The sequence below is a fragment of the Dipodomys merriami genome, unplaced genomic scaffold (genome assembly GCF_024711535.1).
Source record: "Dipodomys merriami isolate MVZ:Mamm:240054 unplaced genomic scaffold, mDipMer1.0.p SCAF_5, whole genome shotgun sequence".
Classification (NCBI taxonomy): Eukaryota; Metazoa; Chordata; class Mammalia; order Rodentia; family Heteromyidae; genus Dipodomys; species Dipodomys merriami.
Window position 1 is genome coordinate 8,883,117 of NW_027206068.1, and position 18,876 is coordinate 8,901,992.

The 18,876-nt window shown below is 37.2% G+C and overlaps 1 protein-coding gene across 2 annotated transcripts in view; it reads right to left on the reverse strand.

Annotated features, from left to right (window-relative positions):
* The window catches only part of Tax1bp1 (Tax1 binding protein 1), a 72,084-nt gene that overhangs the window by 14,436 nt on the left and 38,772 nt on the right, over positions 1 to 18,876 (reverse strand). The window contains exons 8-14 of one of the 2 annotated variants that reach the window (XM_069996029.1): positions 17,734 to 17,919; positions 14,384 to 14,608; positions 13,528 to 13,674; positions 10,379 to 10,508; positions 8,487 to 8,587; positions 5,254 to 5,379; positions 2,740 to 2,811 (exon numbers count right to left, since the gene is read on the reverse strand). In XM_069996029.1, coding sequence (XP_069852130.1) covers positions 2,740 to 2,811; positions 5,254 to 5,379; positions 8,487 to 8,587; positions 10,379 to 10,508; positions 13,528 to 13,674; positions 14,384 to 14,608; positions 17,734 to 17,919 — 987 coding nt within the window. Of the gene's footprint in view, positions 1 to 2,739; positions 2,812 to 5,253; positions 5,380 to 8,486; positions 8,591 to 10,378; positions 10,509 to 13,527; positions 13,675 to 14,383; positions 14,609 to 17,733; positions 17,920 to 18,876 lie in introns of both variants that reach the window. The other variant, XM_069996028.1, reaches the window with a different exon arrangement.

The following is an 18,876-nucleotide window of genomic DNA, read 5'->3' on the forward strand; positions in this document are numbered from 1 at the left end:
CTGTAAAGGTGGTGGCTGAATATAGTTAAATCACTTACATAATGCTGTAAGCCAAGCTAAATCAATCCTATCTGTAAAAAAACCTCAGGCAAAAATTCTGAAAGGACCAAGCTTAGGTAACTCCCCAACTAGATGATATACCTGTAAAGAGCAAAAAGGTTCTGCCTCACAACCTTGTCCTATGTACTTCTTCCAATTGGGTGTTTCTTAGTTGTACCAATTATGATAAAACTTTAATAATGGGTTATTCTAACAAAACATTTTATGGGCCGGTCACCGGTGGCTCACGCCTGTAATCCTAGCTACTCAGGAGGCTGAGATCTGAGGATTATGGTTCAAAGCCAGCCCAGGCAGGAAACTCCATGAGACTCTTATCTCCAATAAAAAAAAATAAAAAAAAAAAACACTAGAAAACTGGAAATGGTGCTGTGGCTCAAGCAGTAGAGCGCTCTCCTTAAGCTGAAGAGCGTAAGGACAGTGCCCAGGCCCAGAGTTCAAGCCCATGATCGACAAAAAAAAAAAAAAATTATGGTAGGTATTGTGAGAACCCTAAATTTGCATTCAGCTGCAAAGTGTAGGCAGCTCACTTGTAGCTGGCAATTCAAGTGGAAACCTTTTACCTGTGGGGACCACACAAACTTGCAGTAGCTGGAATCAGAATTTAATTACAGGACACTGATGTCAGAAAATTGCTGCTGAAACACCAAATGAAGATTTAATGAGGTTCTTCTTTATAATAGGCAAAGGAAAAACGTGGAAGATGAGGTGGAGTTGAAAAATAAGGATTTTGCACCACAGTAACCCCATCCAACCTTGAGGTTTATCTTGTACTTTTACCAAGTATAACTATTTCTGGTGATTTGGAAATTCCTGGTTCATTGAGTTAGATATATTTTTGTTGTGTAATTAATTATAGCCAGTCTCATTAGATAAAACTTTGTAAACATTAGTAGGCACCAAGTTCAAATGGAAGACACAAGTTTCTAAGTTTTAATGTTTGATTAAAAAAAGCTTGAATGTAGTCAACAGCAAAAAACAGTATCAACTGCTGTCCCTTCAAGTAACCAGCTCACTGCCAAATACCTAAGTCTGTATAATCAAAACGTGTTTCTCTGGATTTATGTGTTAAGTAAAATGGTTTTCCACAAAAAACACAGAAGGGCTAAGAGAATCATCACATTTCATTAGGTAGAAATGCTGTGAAAAAATTTCTCATTTCATCACATAATGTTAAAAAGATGTTTGCCGGGCACCAGTGGCTCATGCCTGTCATCCTAGCTACTAAGGAGGCTGAGATCTGAGGATCTTAGTTCAAAGCCAGCCCAAGCAGGAAAGTCCATGAGACTCTTATCTCCAATTAACCATCAGAAAACCAGAAGTGGCGCTGTGGCTTGAGTGGTAGAGTGCTAGCCTTGAGCTGAAGAGCTGAGAGACAGTGCCCAGGCCCAGAGTTCATGCCCCATGACCGACCAAAAGAAAAAAGAAAAAAAAAAAAAAAGAGATGTATAAGAAGAATCAAGCCGGGCACTGATGGCTCATGCCTATAATATAATACTAGCTACTCAGTAGACTGAAATCTGAGGATTGTGACTCAAAACCAGACAGGCCAAGACAGTCTTTGAGACTTTTTATTTCCAATTAACCACCAGAAAACCAGAAGTGGCGCTGTGGATTCAAGTGGTAAAGTCTTGAACAAAAAAGCTCAGAGATAGTGCTCAGGCCCTGAGTTCAAGCCCCACAGCCAGGGAAAATCAAGTTTCAATAAAATTACTAGGCTGGGAATGTGGCATAATGGTAGAGTGCTTGCCTAGTATGCATGAAGCCTGAGGTTCAATTCATCAGCACTACATAAACAGAAAAGGCTGGAAGTGGTGTTGTGGCTCAACTGGTGGAATGCTAGCCTTGAGCAAAAGCAGCTCAGGGACAGTGCTCAGGCCCTGTGTTCAAGTTCCAAGACTGACAGAAAAAAACATCATCTTAGTAAAATGAATTATTGTTTCACTATCTTAATGAAATTGGCTTTCTCTTCTACTGTGGTAAATACATATGCAGTAAGTACCAATGGAGTTCAGTGCTATTGCCTGAATTCATAATATACGAGCAGTTTATCACCCCTGCCTTCATACCAACAGTAGAAATGTAATACAGAAGGAAAACATCCAAAAAATACTGGACTATGTTTATGATATGTTTTATCTTCACAGATCCTAAAAAGGGATTGGGGATGCACCAAAAGTACTACAGACCACCACTCAGAAACGTGGCACTACAGCATCTTTACATCACAAATGTACTCTGTTTCAGTATCGTGGTACTATAAGTCATTTTACAGCTTCCTACTTCATTTAAAGTTGAAATAGCTCATACATAATTTTTTAAATTAACTAGATAAATTTCAGCATTATAAAAATTTGTTAAATATAAAATATTCAAATACCAAACTAGTCATTTTTAACTTAAGCATTTTTCTTATAGGCTAATTTTTTTTTTTTAGGTCAGTCACAGGGCCTGAACTCTGGGTCTGGGCTCTGTTCCTCAGCTCTTCAGCTCAAGGCTAACGCTCTACCACTTGAGCCACATCGCCATTTCTGGCCTTTTCTGCTTATGTGATGCTGAGGAATCAAACCCAGGGCCTCATGCATGCAAGGCAAGCACTCTACCACTGAGCCACCTTCCCAGCCCTAGGCAAAATATTTAAAAGCCATTCAACAGTTTTTCTTACAGTACACTGTTCAATACCTTCTCTCGGGAGAGGTTTTCCAAATATGAAGTCAGATTGTTTATTTCTTTGTCTTTCTCTGCCAACTGAAGCTGAAAATAAAGAAATTATCATTATTGTTTTGTTTTGTTGTGTTCGGTGGGGAGTAGAGAGTGCAAAACTGGGGTTTGAACTCAGAACCTCCAACTGGTTTGGCTTGGGGGCTGGCTGACAATGATCAAACCTGGGTTTTTTTTTTTTTTGCTGATTAATTTGGAAAGTCTCATCTTTTCTGCCCAGTGAGTTTCAAATTGAAATCATCTGGATCTAAGCATCTTGAGTTGATTACAGTTGTAAACTATTGGTACCAGGCTTGATTGATTTTTCAAACAGGATTTTTCTATGTAGACCAAGCTGACCTCAAACTCACATTCTTCCTACTTCTACTTCCAGTACTGGAATTACAGACATGCAATTACCACCATGCCTAAGTAAATTTTCTCTATTATCGAATTTCTCCTCATACTTCAGATTCATTTTATATTGTTATATCAAAACAATTCACTTACCTACATATCCCAGGCTGATGTCAAACTCAAAATCATCTTGCTTCCACTTCCCAAGTGTTGGAATTACAAGTATACCCTACCATGTGTAATTCAATTTTTTCCATTATCTGTTTTGTCCTTATACTTGAGATTTTATACCATCCTATCAAAGTAATACCTATTGCCAAATCCATGCATTTTCCTCAGTTTTTGGTATTTGGTTTCTAACTTGTCATTATTGACTAATCTCTGTAGTATTAGAATTACTCCTGCTGGGCACTGGTGGTTTATATCCTAACTACTCAGAACACTGAGAACTGAAGATCAAGGTTCAAAGCCAGCCCGAGTAGGAAACTTCGTGATACTCTTATCTCCAATTGAGCACCAAAAAGAGCCAGAAGTGGAGCTGTGGCTCAAGGGCTATAGTAGTAGTTAGCCTTGACAAGCAAAAGCTCAAGAACAGTGCCTAAGCTCTAAATTCAAGACCCTGAGTACAAGCCCAAGGACTGAACAACAACAACAAAAATCTTTGAAGCTGGATACCTGTCCAGTCTATCTCAAAACAAACTATTCCTTTGGCTTATGTGAAACAGCATTCCCTCTCCTTTTCTTAGAGCTATTACTTCTTCCCAACCCCAAACAGGAGTACTTTAGCATGTTTCTTCTCTCTGAAAGTTTTCTTCACATTTCCAACTATCAAACCCATGGAAATAAACCACAGACATTAACTTATGACCATGCTCTTTCCAAGTTCCAAATTTAGACTTTTAATTGAGATGTAAAATGTCCCAAGTCTACTTTTTCTAAATTGGCTTTTATGAATATTTTCTTCTGTAAATAAACTATGCCATGTATTTATAGTTACACTGATTATAATTCATTTATTAAAAACTGAAAAATCAGTATCCATATACATTAGTATTGTGGCTTTAAATGTATGGATGTGATGGCTAATTATAATCTATCTTTTGTGCATGTATGAGGAAGCTGTTCTGGGGTTTGAATTCAGGGTCTTGTGCTTGCTAGGTAAGCACTGTACCACTAAAGCCATGCTCCCAGCCCAAATTTTATCATTTAATTTTGCTTCTATCTTTTTTCTCTTCTTTTTTTGGTGCTGGTACTGGGGCTTGAACTAAGCACCTCATACTTTTGCTTGGCTTTCACTGAAGGTTGACGCTCTACTACTTCACTTGAGCCACATTTCCACTTCTTCTGGGTTTTTTTTTTTTTTGCTGGTAATTTGAAATGAAAAGCTCACAGAGTTGTCTACCCAGCTGGTTTCAAATCAGGATCCTCGGGTCTCATACACCTAACTGGCTGAGAATTCAGATGTAAGCCACTAAAGCCAGCAAGTTTGCTTGTTGTTAAAGATGAAAACTGATCATTTCATTATCCCCTTCTTTTTCTAATAAGATTTTCATTAAAATGTTAAATTACCTTGAGATGTTGACATTTTTGAAGTGTAATATAGGTCATAAGCAATTTAAAGAAATTATTCCATACTTGAGCCAGGTATTGGTGCTGCATGCCTACACTTCTAGCATTTAGAGGGGGAGTGGGCTACTGAATCAAGACTGAGTTCAATGCTAACCTAGGCTACATAACCTAAATATTTGTTATTATTAAAATATTAACACTTTAATATTAAAAGTTTGACTAAAAAGAACTTTCAAAATGTACAATAAATGCTGGGCACCAGTGGCTCACACCTTAATCCTTGGCTACTCAGGGGACTAAGATCTGAGGATTGTGATTTGAAGCCAGCCCAAGCAGTAAAGTCCATAAGACAATAACTACCCCAAAAAACATAAGTGGAACTGTAGTTCAAGTGGGAGAGCACTAGCCTTAAGCAAAAAAGATTAGGAATAGCACTCAGACCCTGAGTTCAAGCTCCAGGACCAATACCAAAAAAGAAGACATATACATTATATTGTGTAACACATCTTTAAAATTATCAGGTACAGCCAACTATTATGCCTCACATTTGCAAACAATGGAGAAACTTACTTTATAATTATCCTCTACTTCAGTTAGTTCAAGTTTTATATTTTCAGCAACTTTCACTTGTTCTTTCCATTTCAGCTCCATTACTGCAAGTTCATCAGCATATTTACTGCATTTAGTTTTCTCATCCTAAACAAAATTAGTATAATTACAAAAAGCTTTAAAATCCATGCAAAACATACATCCATAAAACATACATAGATACATGCTAAATGTTTATTAGAATACTAATAGTATAAAAATTGACCAGCTGGTAATGTGGCCTACACGTAAAGTGCTTAGCTAGCATGCATGAAGCCCTGGGTTCAATTCCTTGGTACCACATAACCAAAACAAACAAACAAGAAAAGCTGGATGTAGAACTGTGGCTCAAATGGTAGAGTGCTATCTTTGAGCAAAAAGAAAGTCAGGGACTTTGCTCAGGCCCTGAGTTCAAGCCCCAGGACTGGCCAAAAAAAAAAGAAAAAAAGGAAATGGCCAAATATTTATCAGCACAAGAATGGATATATCATTCAATATCCACAAAAAGTAATAGCGTATTACTCACTTAAAGAAAACGAGGTATAGCAGAGAGCTGGTTGTTCACCCCTATAATCCTATTCAGGAAGCTGAGATCTGAGGATTGTATTCAGAGTAGCATGGGCAGGAAAGTCCATGAAATTTGGATCACCAATAAACTACCTCTCTACCCATGCCCCCCCCAAAAAAAGCCAGAAGTGGGGCTGTGGCTCAAGTGGTAGAATACTAGCTTTGAGCGTAAGAGTTAAGGGACAGTGCCCAATTCCAGAGAGAGAGAAAGAGAGAGAGACAGAGAGAGAGAGACAGAGACAGAGACAGAGAGACAGAGCGAGACAGAGAGAGACAGAGACAGACAGAGAGAGAGAGAGAGAGAGGAGAGAGAGAGAGAGAGAGAGAGAGATAGAGAGAGAGACACGTACAAATTGATAGGGAAAAATGACACTTCATTAATTCAAAATATAACTGAAAATAGCATGTGGCAAAAACCAAATATGTAGGATAATCCTGTTTTTTAGTAGTTGTTTTATATAATTACATACAATGTATATGTGTTTACAGAAAAATATAAAACAAATTATATTAGGTGATTAGGAACACTTAAGTACTATGTATCATCACTATTCTTTGTATCTGTAATGCCATAAAGTTTCACAGTAAGTATATATTAATTTTTGCAAAAGGAGGAAATCAAAATAATTGATAATGGCTGCTTTTTCTTTTTCTTTTTTTTTTTGGGGGGGGGGGGGCGGTCCGGTCGTGGGGCCTGAACTCTGGGCCTGGGCGCTGTCCCTCAGCTCTTCAGTTCAAGGCTAGCGCTGTACCACTTGAGCCACAGCGCCACTTCCAGCTTTTTTTTTTTTTTTTTTTGCTTATGTGGTGCTGAGGAATCGAACCCAGGGCCTTATGCATGCAAGGCAAGCGCTCTACCACTGAGCCAGCTTCCCAGCCCCTGGCTGCTTTTTCTTATAACCCAAAACATCATAAAATTACAAATCATGACAAATTAAATAGGCCAATTACATTTTGAATTTATTTTTTCATGGTGAAGTTCAAAAATGTACTTAGAGCAATTCAGTGGAGAAAGAAAATACCTTTGAAGTGATCATTCAAGATCAGCTCCATGCCATATACTCTCTATCTCATACCACAGACAAAAACTAACTCAAGAGGGTTCAAAGACCTAAATGTAAAGCCTTAAAGTGTAGCTCACTGGTATAGCTTTTCCCTAGTGTGTGTGATACGGTCTTTGTCTAGCACCACAAAAACACAAAATAAAAATCTCCCAGAAGACATTACATGAGAAATCTTTATCACCTTAGAATATGTGAAAATATATTCTAAAGGGCAAAATACTTAAGAATTGATACACTATTTATCAAAATTTAATTTTAACTTCCTAAAAACACCATTAAGGAATAAAAAAATCAAGCTACACGCAAAAAGAAAATATCTAAGCATATATATTAATTAGAGAAAGGAACTGTCTCTAGAATATACAACAATTATATAATTTTTAAATAGCAAAAGACTTGAACACTCATTTTAATACACACACACACACACACACACACACACACATACACACACACACATATAAAAGGACTGACAAGCATAGAAAAAGAAGTTCAGCATCAAGTGGAAATAGAAATTAAAACCATGTTGACATATTCATTACATACTCATTGCACTGACTACAAAACAAAAAATGGTGTAATATTACTATGCAAAACAATTTTCTTTAGAACATTCACCTGCTACCAAATCAACTAGTTATTTCATTCCCAGATACTAAGACAAACAAAAGCTGTTAGGTCCAATCAACTTGTACAGAAATATTCATAGCAAGTTTATTTGTAATCATCAAAAACAACCCCAAATGCCCATCCACTGGTGAATAAACAAATTATATCAGTCATATAACAGGCTATAATACCAGTAATAAAAAGGAATGAACAATATAAAGAACTTGGAATATTCTCAAAATAATTATGCTGCAAGGGGGAAGGAAAAAAAGAGTGTTTCATTTTATATAATTTTACCAAAGTGAACCTATTACACTGTCAGTACTAATCACCTCTTTTGCAAAAACTTCTTCCCAAGTAATAAAGAAAAACAGTTGAAAATTCAATTGAAAGATACAATTTTTAAGTACCAAAGATATTTTAAATTACTATAGTAACAGTGAGCTATAAATTTCATTCTGTAGACCTAAAAAAGCATTCTTACCACATGCAAACAAACACACAAATCTAGTTAAACCAAAGTCACACAAAGTAACTTTCCTCTCTACTATAAATAGTGACTTTCAGGAATGTATGTTACCAAGAAGGCTGCAAAACTGAACAGTGTGTATGAATAAAGCTTCATGTCTGGGGATTTTGTTTTGTTTTTGAGGCAGTCTTGCTATATAACTTGGGCTAACCTTAAATTCCTCTAATTCAGTTTCTCCACTTCTGAGATTATAATCTCAGTTAACTGTTCTTTATCCGAATAGGGACATTTCACTATGTTAACAGAAAATATTGACTACAGAATCATGATTTTATACCACAGACCTGTAGCTACAGGGCCCAAAACTCTAAAAGTGAAAGTAGATATAAGTAAAGACAGGAATGGAGAATGGAACATCCCTAGGATACAGTTCAACAGAGGCAACAGTTAGACTAAGACACTGATATTTGATAAACCCACATTCACTTATGAAGGAGGTAACTGACCTGCAATAGTTGTTTACATTTATTATACTTTTCTGTTTTGTCAGCAATTTCTTTGGTCATTTCACAGACTTGACCCTTCGTTAGCATGTCAAAATCTTTCTCTGCTATAACAAGGTATAAAATTAAGAGTTTGTTAAAAAGTATTTGCCCTTTATATTATTATCCTGTTCAGAAATACTTAAGAGCTAGTATATATATATATATATATATATATATATATATATATATATACATATACACACACACATATATATATTTTGTGTTCATATATTAGTATAATATACATGTAATATATATAATTACATAGTATTATATGTTATATTTCATATATGTTATGAAATGTAACAAACAAAATACTGAAGGATCTATGTGTCTCATAAATATGATCATTTTTACATGACAACTTTTAAATAATTTAGGATGGAAACAAGGCCACATCTAATAATGAAAAAGCCACTGTATTTTATAATTTGCTAAAAATAGTTCCAAAATGTTCAAATATTGTTCTCCTTATATAATTTAATAAAAAGAATAAGAAACCTATCTTCTTGAGAATATATTTTAAATCATTCTTCTAATACTTCATTATCATTCACAAAGTTTACTGAGTACTCTGCAACATTTCTGGTTAAACATCACTAATTCTAAAATATGAAATTCAACTTTCACTGAAAAAAAATGCTCCAAAACTAGAAATATTTTAAACACTGCTGTAATACTGAAAATAGCATTTCAGAGTTCAGATTTTCAGAACAGAAACAATCAACCAGTTTAAAAATCTAAGCAAATATCCTAACATATAAAAAAACTGAAATCTGAAAACAATTCTGATCCTGAACATTTCAGAAAAGTGATACTCATGAAGAGGACACAAAAATGGAAGGCCAGAGTCTGTCCTATGGAAACCAAAATTCTTTAATACTTAATGGTCTAGTATATTTATGTTCAAAAAGACTATAGTATCAATTAGCCCCACACTGAGCAAAGAAACGTGCTTTCTTTAGTACTGGCTTTCCTACTGTCAAATCTCTGATTTATGTAAAAGAGGGAGGTAAAAAAAAAAAAAAAAAAAGAAAAGGCAAGCTGGGCGTCCATGGCTCGCGCCTAGCTAGTAATCCTAGCTACTCAGAAGGCTAAGACCTGAGGATCATGGTTCAAAGCCAGCCGGGCAGGAAAGACCATGCGGTAAGATTCCTATCTCCAATAAAAACCACCAGAAAAGTGGAAATGGCGCTGTAGCTCGTGGTAGAACGCTGCCTTGAGCTGAAGAGCTGAGGGACAGAGCCCAGGCCCAGAGTTCAAGCCCGTGACTGACAAAAAAAGAAAGAAAGAAAAGAAAAAAAGGGAAAACCTAGAGTTAATTCAAATTTTCCTATCAATCACATGGTTTATTATGTTCCTAATTTATACTACAGTATTTGTATAATTAAAAATGTAACTCACCAGCCAACAGGTACACTAATGAAAAAAGTACTCTAATGCCCCCCAAAGCAGCCCCCCAAATCAAACCCTAGGGGGCGTGAAAAGGGGGAGAGGAAAAAATGTAAGAACAAATAATATTTGCTCTACAGAATTATAAAGTTAAAGGATTACAAATAAAGTTCTTCAAAATTTCATAGATTTAGAGTATAAAGTAAAAATTCAATTTTAGTGTTAGGAAATCTTCAGTGTCATTATATGGGCTACTCAATGAGTAATCAAAGCATCAATATGAATATTAGTTCACACTCATGTTTTGTATGTTCACATTCAAACATACTACTATACTTACACCAGTCTTCCCTTTTTTCCATTCCCTCACAAATAGGATTTTAACAAGCACCCTGATAGTCTCACATGAAAGAGCCAGTGTAAGTTAGCATACTTTCCAACAGCAAAAGTAGACTTTTTACCTGCAGAATGTAGTGGTTGCTTTACATCTGTAGCAGATGAAGATGTGGCTGGGTCGGTGTTTATTGAAGCATCATTCACTTTCTGCTGATTACCAATCTTCTTTATGAAGACAGTATTGTTATTATTGGCCTATTCAAAATGAATTCATTGTAAACAATTGCAAAATCTCCACAAATTTAGTCATCATACTTTCCTTCAGTAAATATGTAAACAATCACAAAAGGGAAGTCTGAAAGTCTGCACAGCTACTGTTTTTTTTGTTGTTGTTGCTGATTTTGTTACTGATTTTTTTTTGTTGCTGTCGGGTTTTTGTTTGTTGTTTTTTTTGTTGGTTGTGGATCTTGAACTCTGGACCTGGGTGCTGTCCCTCTTCAGCTCAAGTCTTGCACTCTACCACTTGAGCCACAGAGCCACTTCGGGTTTTCTAGTGGTTTATTGAAGATAAAAGTCTCATGGACTTTCCTGCCCCAGCTGGCTTTGAACCGGGATCCTCAGATCTCAGCCTCCTGTGTAGCTAGGATTACAGGCGTGAGCCACCAGCACCCAGCTCCAGCCAAGTTTTTATTGGCTTTTACAACAACAGTAGGGCTGGGAGCCGGTGGCTCATGCCTTATGATCCTAGCTACTCAGGAGGCTGAGATCTGAGGATCACAGTTCAAAGCCAGCCCATGCAGGAATGTCTGTGAGACTCTTTTATCTCCAATGAACCACCAGAAAACCGAAGTGGTGCTGTGGCTCAAGTGGTAGAGCACTTGCCTTGAGCTAAAGAGCTGAGAGTTGAAGACCCACAACTGACAAAAAAAAAAACAATAACATGGCTGGAGGCATAGCTCAAGTGGTAGAGCAACTGCTTAGGAAGTATACTGTCCCAAACTCAAACTCCAGTACTAACAAAACATTAAAAATAAAGTAAAAAGAGTCAAAAGACTAAAGTCACACCTTCCTCAATTTAAATGCAAAAGAAAACATTTTCAGTCTGGGAAGGTAGCTTAGTGGCAGAAGGCTTGCATAGTAGCATGCATGAAACCCTGGGTTCTATTCCTCAGTACCACATACACAGAAAAGGCTGGAAGTGGTGCTGTGCTCAAGTGGTAGAGTGCTATCCTTGAGCAAATGCAGCTCAGAGATAGTGCCCAGGCCCTGAGTTCAGGCCCCATGACTGACAGAGAAAGAGAAAGAGAGAAAGGGAGGGGGAGGGGGAGGGGGAAAGGGAGAAGGAGAGGGAAAGAAGGAGAGGGAGAGGGAGAAAGGGAGAGAAGGAGAGAGGGAGAAAGGGAGAGGGAGGAGGAGGGAGGAGGAGGGAGAGAGAGAAAGAGAGAAAGAGAGAGAAAGAAAAAAGAAAGGAGTAGCCGGGCGCTGGTGGCTCACGCCTGTAATCCTAGCTACTCAGGAGGCTGAGATCTGAGGATCGCGGTTCAAAGCCAGCCCGGGCAGGAGAGACCCTGAGACTCCTATCTCCAATAAACCACCAGAAAACCGGAAGTGGCGCTGTAGCTCAAGTGGTAGAGCGCTCGCCTTGAGCTGAAGAGCTGAGGGACAGCGCCCAGGCCCAGAGTTCAAGCCCCACGGCCGACAAAAAAAAAAAAAAAAAAAAAAAGAAAAAAGAAAGGAGAGAGAAAAAAACATTTTCTAGTGACAAAGAAGAGGCATTCATAGATAGGCAATCTCAAGTTTTCCTTAAATTGGCCACCAAAATCTTTCCATACAACTCATAAACTATGTTGTTCACAAAAGCCTTCCCACTAAACTACATACTCCCTTTGTCTGCTTTCAGATTAATAGTTAAGACCAGAAAAATAGCATTATATACCACATATTCTAAGACAATGATGGTCTACTTTCAATTCCAGATTTTAAATGTGTTTTTTCTACACTCCCAAGAGTCCTTCACATATCTCATATCACATATCTCATATTTACATATTATTTTATGATCCATAAATATACAAATCCAAATAATTTTCTGTGCTTTACTACAAATCTGCCTACCTATTCTCAAATGAAATACAGAAAACTAAGCTAGCACTGCTTAATTTATCTTTATCTGCTGGGTATGAATAGAAGAACTCACTAAAGACAATGAAAAAAGCAGTGACATCTAAACCATAGAGATGGATCAATGGTGAATCTCAACAAAGACAAATAACTTTATCATAAGAGATTCAATAATATAGAGAGAGTTTTAAGTGATAAAGATATTAATCAAGAACTTAAGGGCTGGGATGTAGCTCAATGGCAAAGCACTTGCCTAACAAGTGCAACATCCTGGGTTCAATCCCCAGTACCAAAAAAGGAAAAAACAAAAGAAAAAAAAAGAACTTAAAAGGATAATCATCTAAGAAGAGAATGGTTTCTCTTGTTTGTTCTTGCTGCAGCTTGTGCTACATTTCCTGGTTCTTCAGTTAGAAAAACAAACAAAACAAAACAAAAAACCCTCCTGATTTGAAAAGAAAAAACAATTGTTATACATCTTGCAGATAGCAAGATAAGCTGGTAAACCAAAACCTGGACAATGAAATGGGGGCAGTGAGCTAGGGAGAAAGGGAGGGAGGGAGGGAGGGAGGGAAGAAGGGTGGGTGGGTAAGAAGGATAAAAGAATGAGGAAATAAGGAACAGGACACTAGGTGCCACAACTATATAGGAAACAAAAAGGAGACCCATGCAATCAAAAAGCCATTTTCAGGGACTCCAATTTCATGTAACAAGGAAGATGGGAAAAGATGTCCAAGATGGGCTGAAGTACTGTCTTCCCCATGGCTTATCCATGGCATGTACTTTGCTATACTTCCTTTCTAATAAACTTCCCTGTTATCTCTACGATGCTTGTATGTTGCCTGAATTTTTCTCTTGCTGGACAGAAGAACCAAGGTCAACTTGACTGCCCTAAATTTCCCATAATGAATTTTGGTACATTGAGAACCAAGGGATTAAGTATATCATTTTCTGATTAGAAGTAATCAAAAGGTAACATATTTTGGTGCCATGACTCATATGTGGATGGCTGTTTTGAAAGTAACACTATTAAAACAAAGGCTTGAAATCAAAAGACAACTTATTTATAATACTCACATATGTATTATTATATATGTTATTTATAAACAAAAAGTGGATGAGGAAAATTACTATGCAGGTATCCAGTGATACTTACTGACTGATCTGAAAGTCTGTTTATATGTTTCTGGAGCCTCTGGCATTCCTTAAATTTTTCTTTATAATGATCTGCAGCCATTTGAAGACGGAGTTTCAGATCTTCAACTTCTCTTCGTAGTTCATGTTCCAGTGTACCATTTCTCTCCTAAAAAAGAAAAAGAAAAAAAGAGCCCTCACACCTCATAATGTAATAGTAAATCTCAACTTCATTTTCACATTTTTCTTTCTGGCTTTTAATTTTTATTGTTTTGGCTACAGAGCCACACTAATTCTCCTAATAAATCCAGCTTTATATTCTTAAACTAAGATTCCTTTAAAAACTAGAGGAAAATAATCTACCTCCTGAGGAGCAATTATTACTCTTGTAAATAACCATAATATCATTTTATATAGCTAGTGAACAAGAAGTTCCAAACAAGGCAATATATACCTGACATCAAACATATTTAATAGAGTTTTTACTAGCCTTAGGAATTGTGCTGACAGAAGTTTTTCTTGAGGCTTAATTTCAACCCAAAGGGTCATAATGATTAAGCAAAATGAATGGAAAAATGTAAAACTCTGATAAGGAATGTGACCTGACCTGGGACTTCACAGTGGTTTATGGATCAACTGAGTAATTCAAAGGTAACTTTTGTTTTGTTTTGGATGGTCGTGGAGCCTGAACTCTGGGCCTGGGCACTGTTCCTCAGCTCTTCAGCTAAAGGCTAGTGCTCTATCACTTGAACTACAGCGCCACTTCTGGCTTTTTCTGCTTATGAGGTGCTCAGGAATTGTACCTACGGCCTCATGCATGCAAGGCAAGCCCTCTACCACTGAGCCCCCTTCCCAGCCTCAAAGGTAACTTATTTTACCTGTTCTTTCTTCACAGCACTCAGTTTAAGTTCTGCTAGTGCATCAGCTAATTGCTTTTTCACTTTCTCATTTTCCAGGCGCACAGTGTGTAAATCTGCCATTGTTTTATCTCGCACATTTACAGCATCACTAAGTTCTTTAGAAAGAAAGACAACTTCTTGTCGAGTTGCCTGAACCTGTTCCTCTGCTTTGCGAAGTTGCTCCTTTAAAACAAATGCATCTTCCTAAAGAGAAAAGAAAAATATAGCTATAAGTCACTCAAATAAATAAAAAAGCAGCAGAAACTAGCTTTAAAAATATTTTTGATCAGAAGTTTTAAATAATGCTTCTTTTATGTATAAACAGATTTTATAAAAAACTGAAGACTTTTTTTCATTCAACATGTATCTATCCTACAAAGGATAAGTTGCCACTAATTTATTCATGAAGAATTGCAGTACAAGACGTTAGACCAAATACCAGAGCTTAAAGTCTTGGCTGAAAGAAGGCTCCAAAATGCAAAGAATGAGATCCTTCCAAACTCTGCAGCTAAAATTAACCCTCACTTTTAGTAATTAACATAAAACAATTTCAAAACTCTTTTTGTGTATGTGCCAGTCCTGGGGCTTGAACTCAGGGCTTGGGCACTTCACTGAGTTTTTTTGTTCATGGCTAGAGTTCTACCACTTGAGCTACACCTCCACTTCTGACTTTTTGGTGGTCAAGAGTGTCACAAACTTTCCTGCCAAGGCTAGCCTCCAATCTCAGCCTCCTGAGTAGTTAGGATTACAGGCATCAGCCACCAGTGCCTGGCTCAAAATTTTTGGTTTAAAGATTTTTTTTTTCACACATACCTATAGTCCTAGTAATTCAGTAGGTTGAGATCTGAGAATCATATTTTGAAGACAGCCATGTCACACAAATCCAAAAGACTCTTATATCCAAATTTCTGGCAAAAGCCAGAAATGAAGTCAAAGCTTAAAGTGGCAGTAGCAGGCATAAGCAAAAAAAAAAAAAAAAAAGTCAAGCAAGAGTTTGAGGCCCTGAGTTCAAGCCCCAGTTAGTGGCAAAAATTAAAACTGAATAAATAGGGCTAGGAAGGTGGCTCAATGGTAAAGTGCTTGCCTCACATGCATGAGGTCCTGGGTTCGATTCTCAGCACCACGTAAGCAGAAAAGTGGTGCTGTGGCTCTAGTGGTAGAACACTAGCCTTGAGCTGAAGAGCTGAGGGATAGCGCCCAGGCCCAGAGTTCAGGCCCCATGTCCAATAAAAACAAACAAACAAATTTGACAATCTGAATTGAAACCTCCTTGTACTACTTAAAAATAATTTTAAAGAATGTTTTTAAAGATTTTTCCATTGTGGTACACAGCTATAATCAACACTACTGAGGAGTCAGAGGTAAGAATATCACAGTCTGAGACCAGCCCTGGACAAAATTTCAGAACTCTATCTGAATGAAAAACAAAATAAAAAAAACTGACCACATTGCTCAAGTAGTAGAGTGTTTGCCTAGAAAACACAAGTTTCCTACTCCCTAACTAAAAAGGGACATCTAGTACAGTATTAATCTACAGTTCTACATTATAAAAACACAAAACAGAATTTACATTAAAAGGTGGGGGTTTTTTTTGGTATTTATTTTAGGGTTTTTTTTTTTTTGGTCAGTCATGGGACTTGAACTCTGGGTGCTGTCCCTTAGTTCTTCAGCTCAAAGCAAGCACTCTACTACTTGAGCCACAGTGCCACTTTGGGTTTTCTGGTGGTTAATTGGAGTTAAGAGTCTCACAGACTTTCCTGCCCAGGCTGGCTTTGAACCAGGATTCTCAGATCTCAGCCTCCTGATTCGATAGGATTACAAGTGTGAACCACCAGCAGCACCCAGCTACATTAAAAGTTTTAAACCCAAAATCTTGTTTTATAACTAGTAAAAGATAGTACTGGTAAAATAAATGTCCTCCCACCAACTGAGTAAAGAACAGGATGTTTAAATGATCTCCAAGTATTACTCAAAGATTTCTTAATAATCAAAAACAGAAAAAAAAAAGCTTATCTACAATAACAAGCAAATCTAGCTTAAAAAAAAAATTACCAGGCGCTGGTAGCTCATGCCTATCATCCTAGTTACTCAGTAGGCTGAGATCTGAGGATTGAGGTTCAAAGCCAGCCCATTCAGGAAATTCCATGAGATTCTTATCTCCAATAAACCACCAAAAAACTGGAAATGGCACTGTGGCTCAAGTGGTAGAGCACTCACCTTGAGCTGAAGAGCTGAGGGACAGTGCCCAGGCCCAGAGTTCAAGCCCTATGATCTACCAAAAAAAAAAGATTACCAAACCTAATAAGAATGGAACAAATTAAGCCAGGTATCCAGTAGCTCGTGCCTGCAATCCTAGTTACTCAGGAAGGTAAAGACCTTGGTTCAAAACCAAGTTAGGCAACAAAGTCCCTGAGAATCTACCTCCAAAATAAGTAACAAAAAGCAAGACTGGAAATGCATACCAGTAGCTCACATCTATAATCATACCTACTCAGGAGGCTGAGATCTGAGTATCAAGGTTCAAAGTCTGGCCAGGCAGGCAAGTCCATGAGACTTTTATCTCCAAATAACTGCCAAAAAGCTAGAAGTAGAGCTGTAGCTTAAGCTGCAGAGTGCTAGTCTTGAGCACAAAACTCAGAAACAACACCCAGGCACTGAGTTCAAGCTCCAATACTGACACAATTAAAAAATAAAATAAGGGGAGCTGGGAAGGTAGCTCAGTGGTAGAGCGCGTGCCTTGCATGCTTGAGGCCCTGGGTTTGATTCCTCAGCACCACATAAGCAAAAAGAAAAAAGTTGGAAGTGGCGCTGTGGCTCAGGTGGTAGAGTACTAGCCGTGAGCTGAAGAACTGAGGGACAGCGCCCAGGCCCAGAGTTCAGGCCCCACAACCAGACCCAACAAATAAAAAAAAAAATAAAATAAGCTAGCAAGAGCCCATCTCAATCAAGGTAGGCATGGTGCATACCTGTGATCCCAAATACATGGGAGGCCATACATAAAAGGATCACAGTCTGAGACCAGCTAGGCAAAAACTAGATATCCTAGATGAAAAGTAAAGCAAGGGCTGGGGGCATGGCTTAAGCAATAGAGTGGCTAAGTAGCAAGCACAAAGTCCTGAATTTAAACTTTAGTACTTCCAACAAAGAAAACAAAAAAGAATGGCAAAATAACTATTCACTCTTCTGCTCTTTCAACTTTTAGTTTTCAACTTTTTCAAAATAAATAAATGGGTAAACTTTAAAAACAAGTGAAAATGTAATAAAAGCAATCAAATTACACACATTTAATAGAGACATTTAAAATCTCCACATTCACCAAAAGTACTTACTTTATTTGAGGTTGTAAGCAAGAAAGCCCTTTGCAGATTTTCCTTTTCAGCCAAACACGACTGCAGTCTTCCAACCTCTTCCTTGAAATGAGTAATCATGCTTTCTTTGTTTCCATCTAAATTCTTTAAAGTCTGAACCTCTGACACAAGCTTTGTATTTTCTATTTCTGTATTCTTCAAGTGTACCTGTAACAGCATTTGGAAATTTGGGCTGGGAATATGGTTTAGTGGTAGACCGCTTGCCTAGCATGCATAAAGACCTGGGTTCTATTCCTTAGTATCACATAAACAGAAAATGTCAGAAGTGGCATTGTGGCTCAAGTGGTACAGTACTAGCCTTGAGCAAAAGAAGCTCAGAGACAGTGCCCAAGCCCTGTGTTTAAGCCCCAGGACTGGTAAAAAAAAAAAAAGAAAAAGAATATTCTTTCTAATGCCATAACCTAAGTTAGAGATGAATAGAAAAAATTTCCCTACTTCAAAACAATTCTAATTTAAAAAAAAAAAAAAAAAGAACTGGGTGTGGTGGTACACGCCTGAAATCCCAGTACCTGAAAGGAAGATCTCAATTTTGAAGCTAACCCGAGCTACATCGCAAGTTCTAGGCTAGTGCAGCCTAGCTAGCCTGTACAGTAAGACTTGCCACAGAAAAATGAAAAATGGAAAAGCAACATAAAGTCAAATAACATAAAATAAAAACCAAAATTAAAATGAAGGAACAAGTGTTGAAAGCAAAGTCCTCCAAATGACTACCTCAACCATATATATATATATATATATATATATATATATATATATATATATATATATATATATATATATATATACACACACACACACACACATACATATATATATGAAGATCACAGCTTTTCTAAGTTAAAAAAATTCCATAGAGATTGATTCTAAAGTCTAAACTACATCTCTAAAGACACTTCCTTTGATTTGCTTCTCTTCCAAAATATAAATGATTCTCTTCCAAAGTATAAATGATTTGGTTATTTTGGGAGAGGGGAAACATTAGGTTACAGATTATTCAAATATAAGGACATGGACAGAGTCTGGAAAACTAGAAAGAAAACATTAAAAAGCATCTCAATTCAATTTTTTGCATGTGAAGAGCACTATGTTGTCCTTATGCCTAAA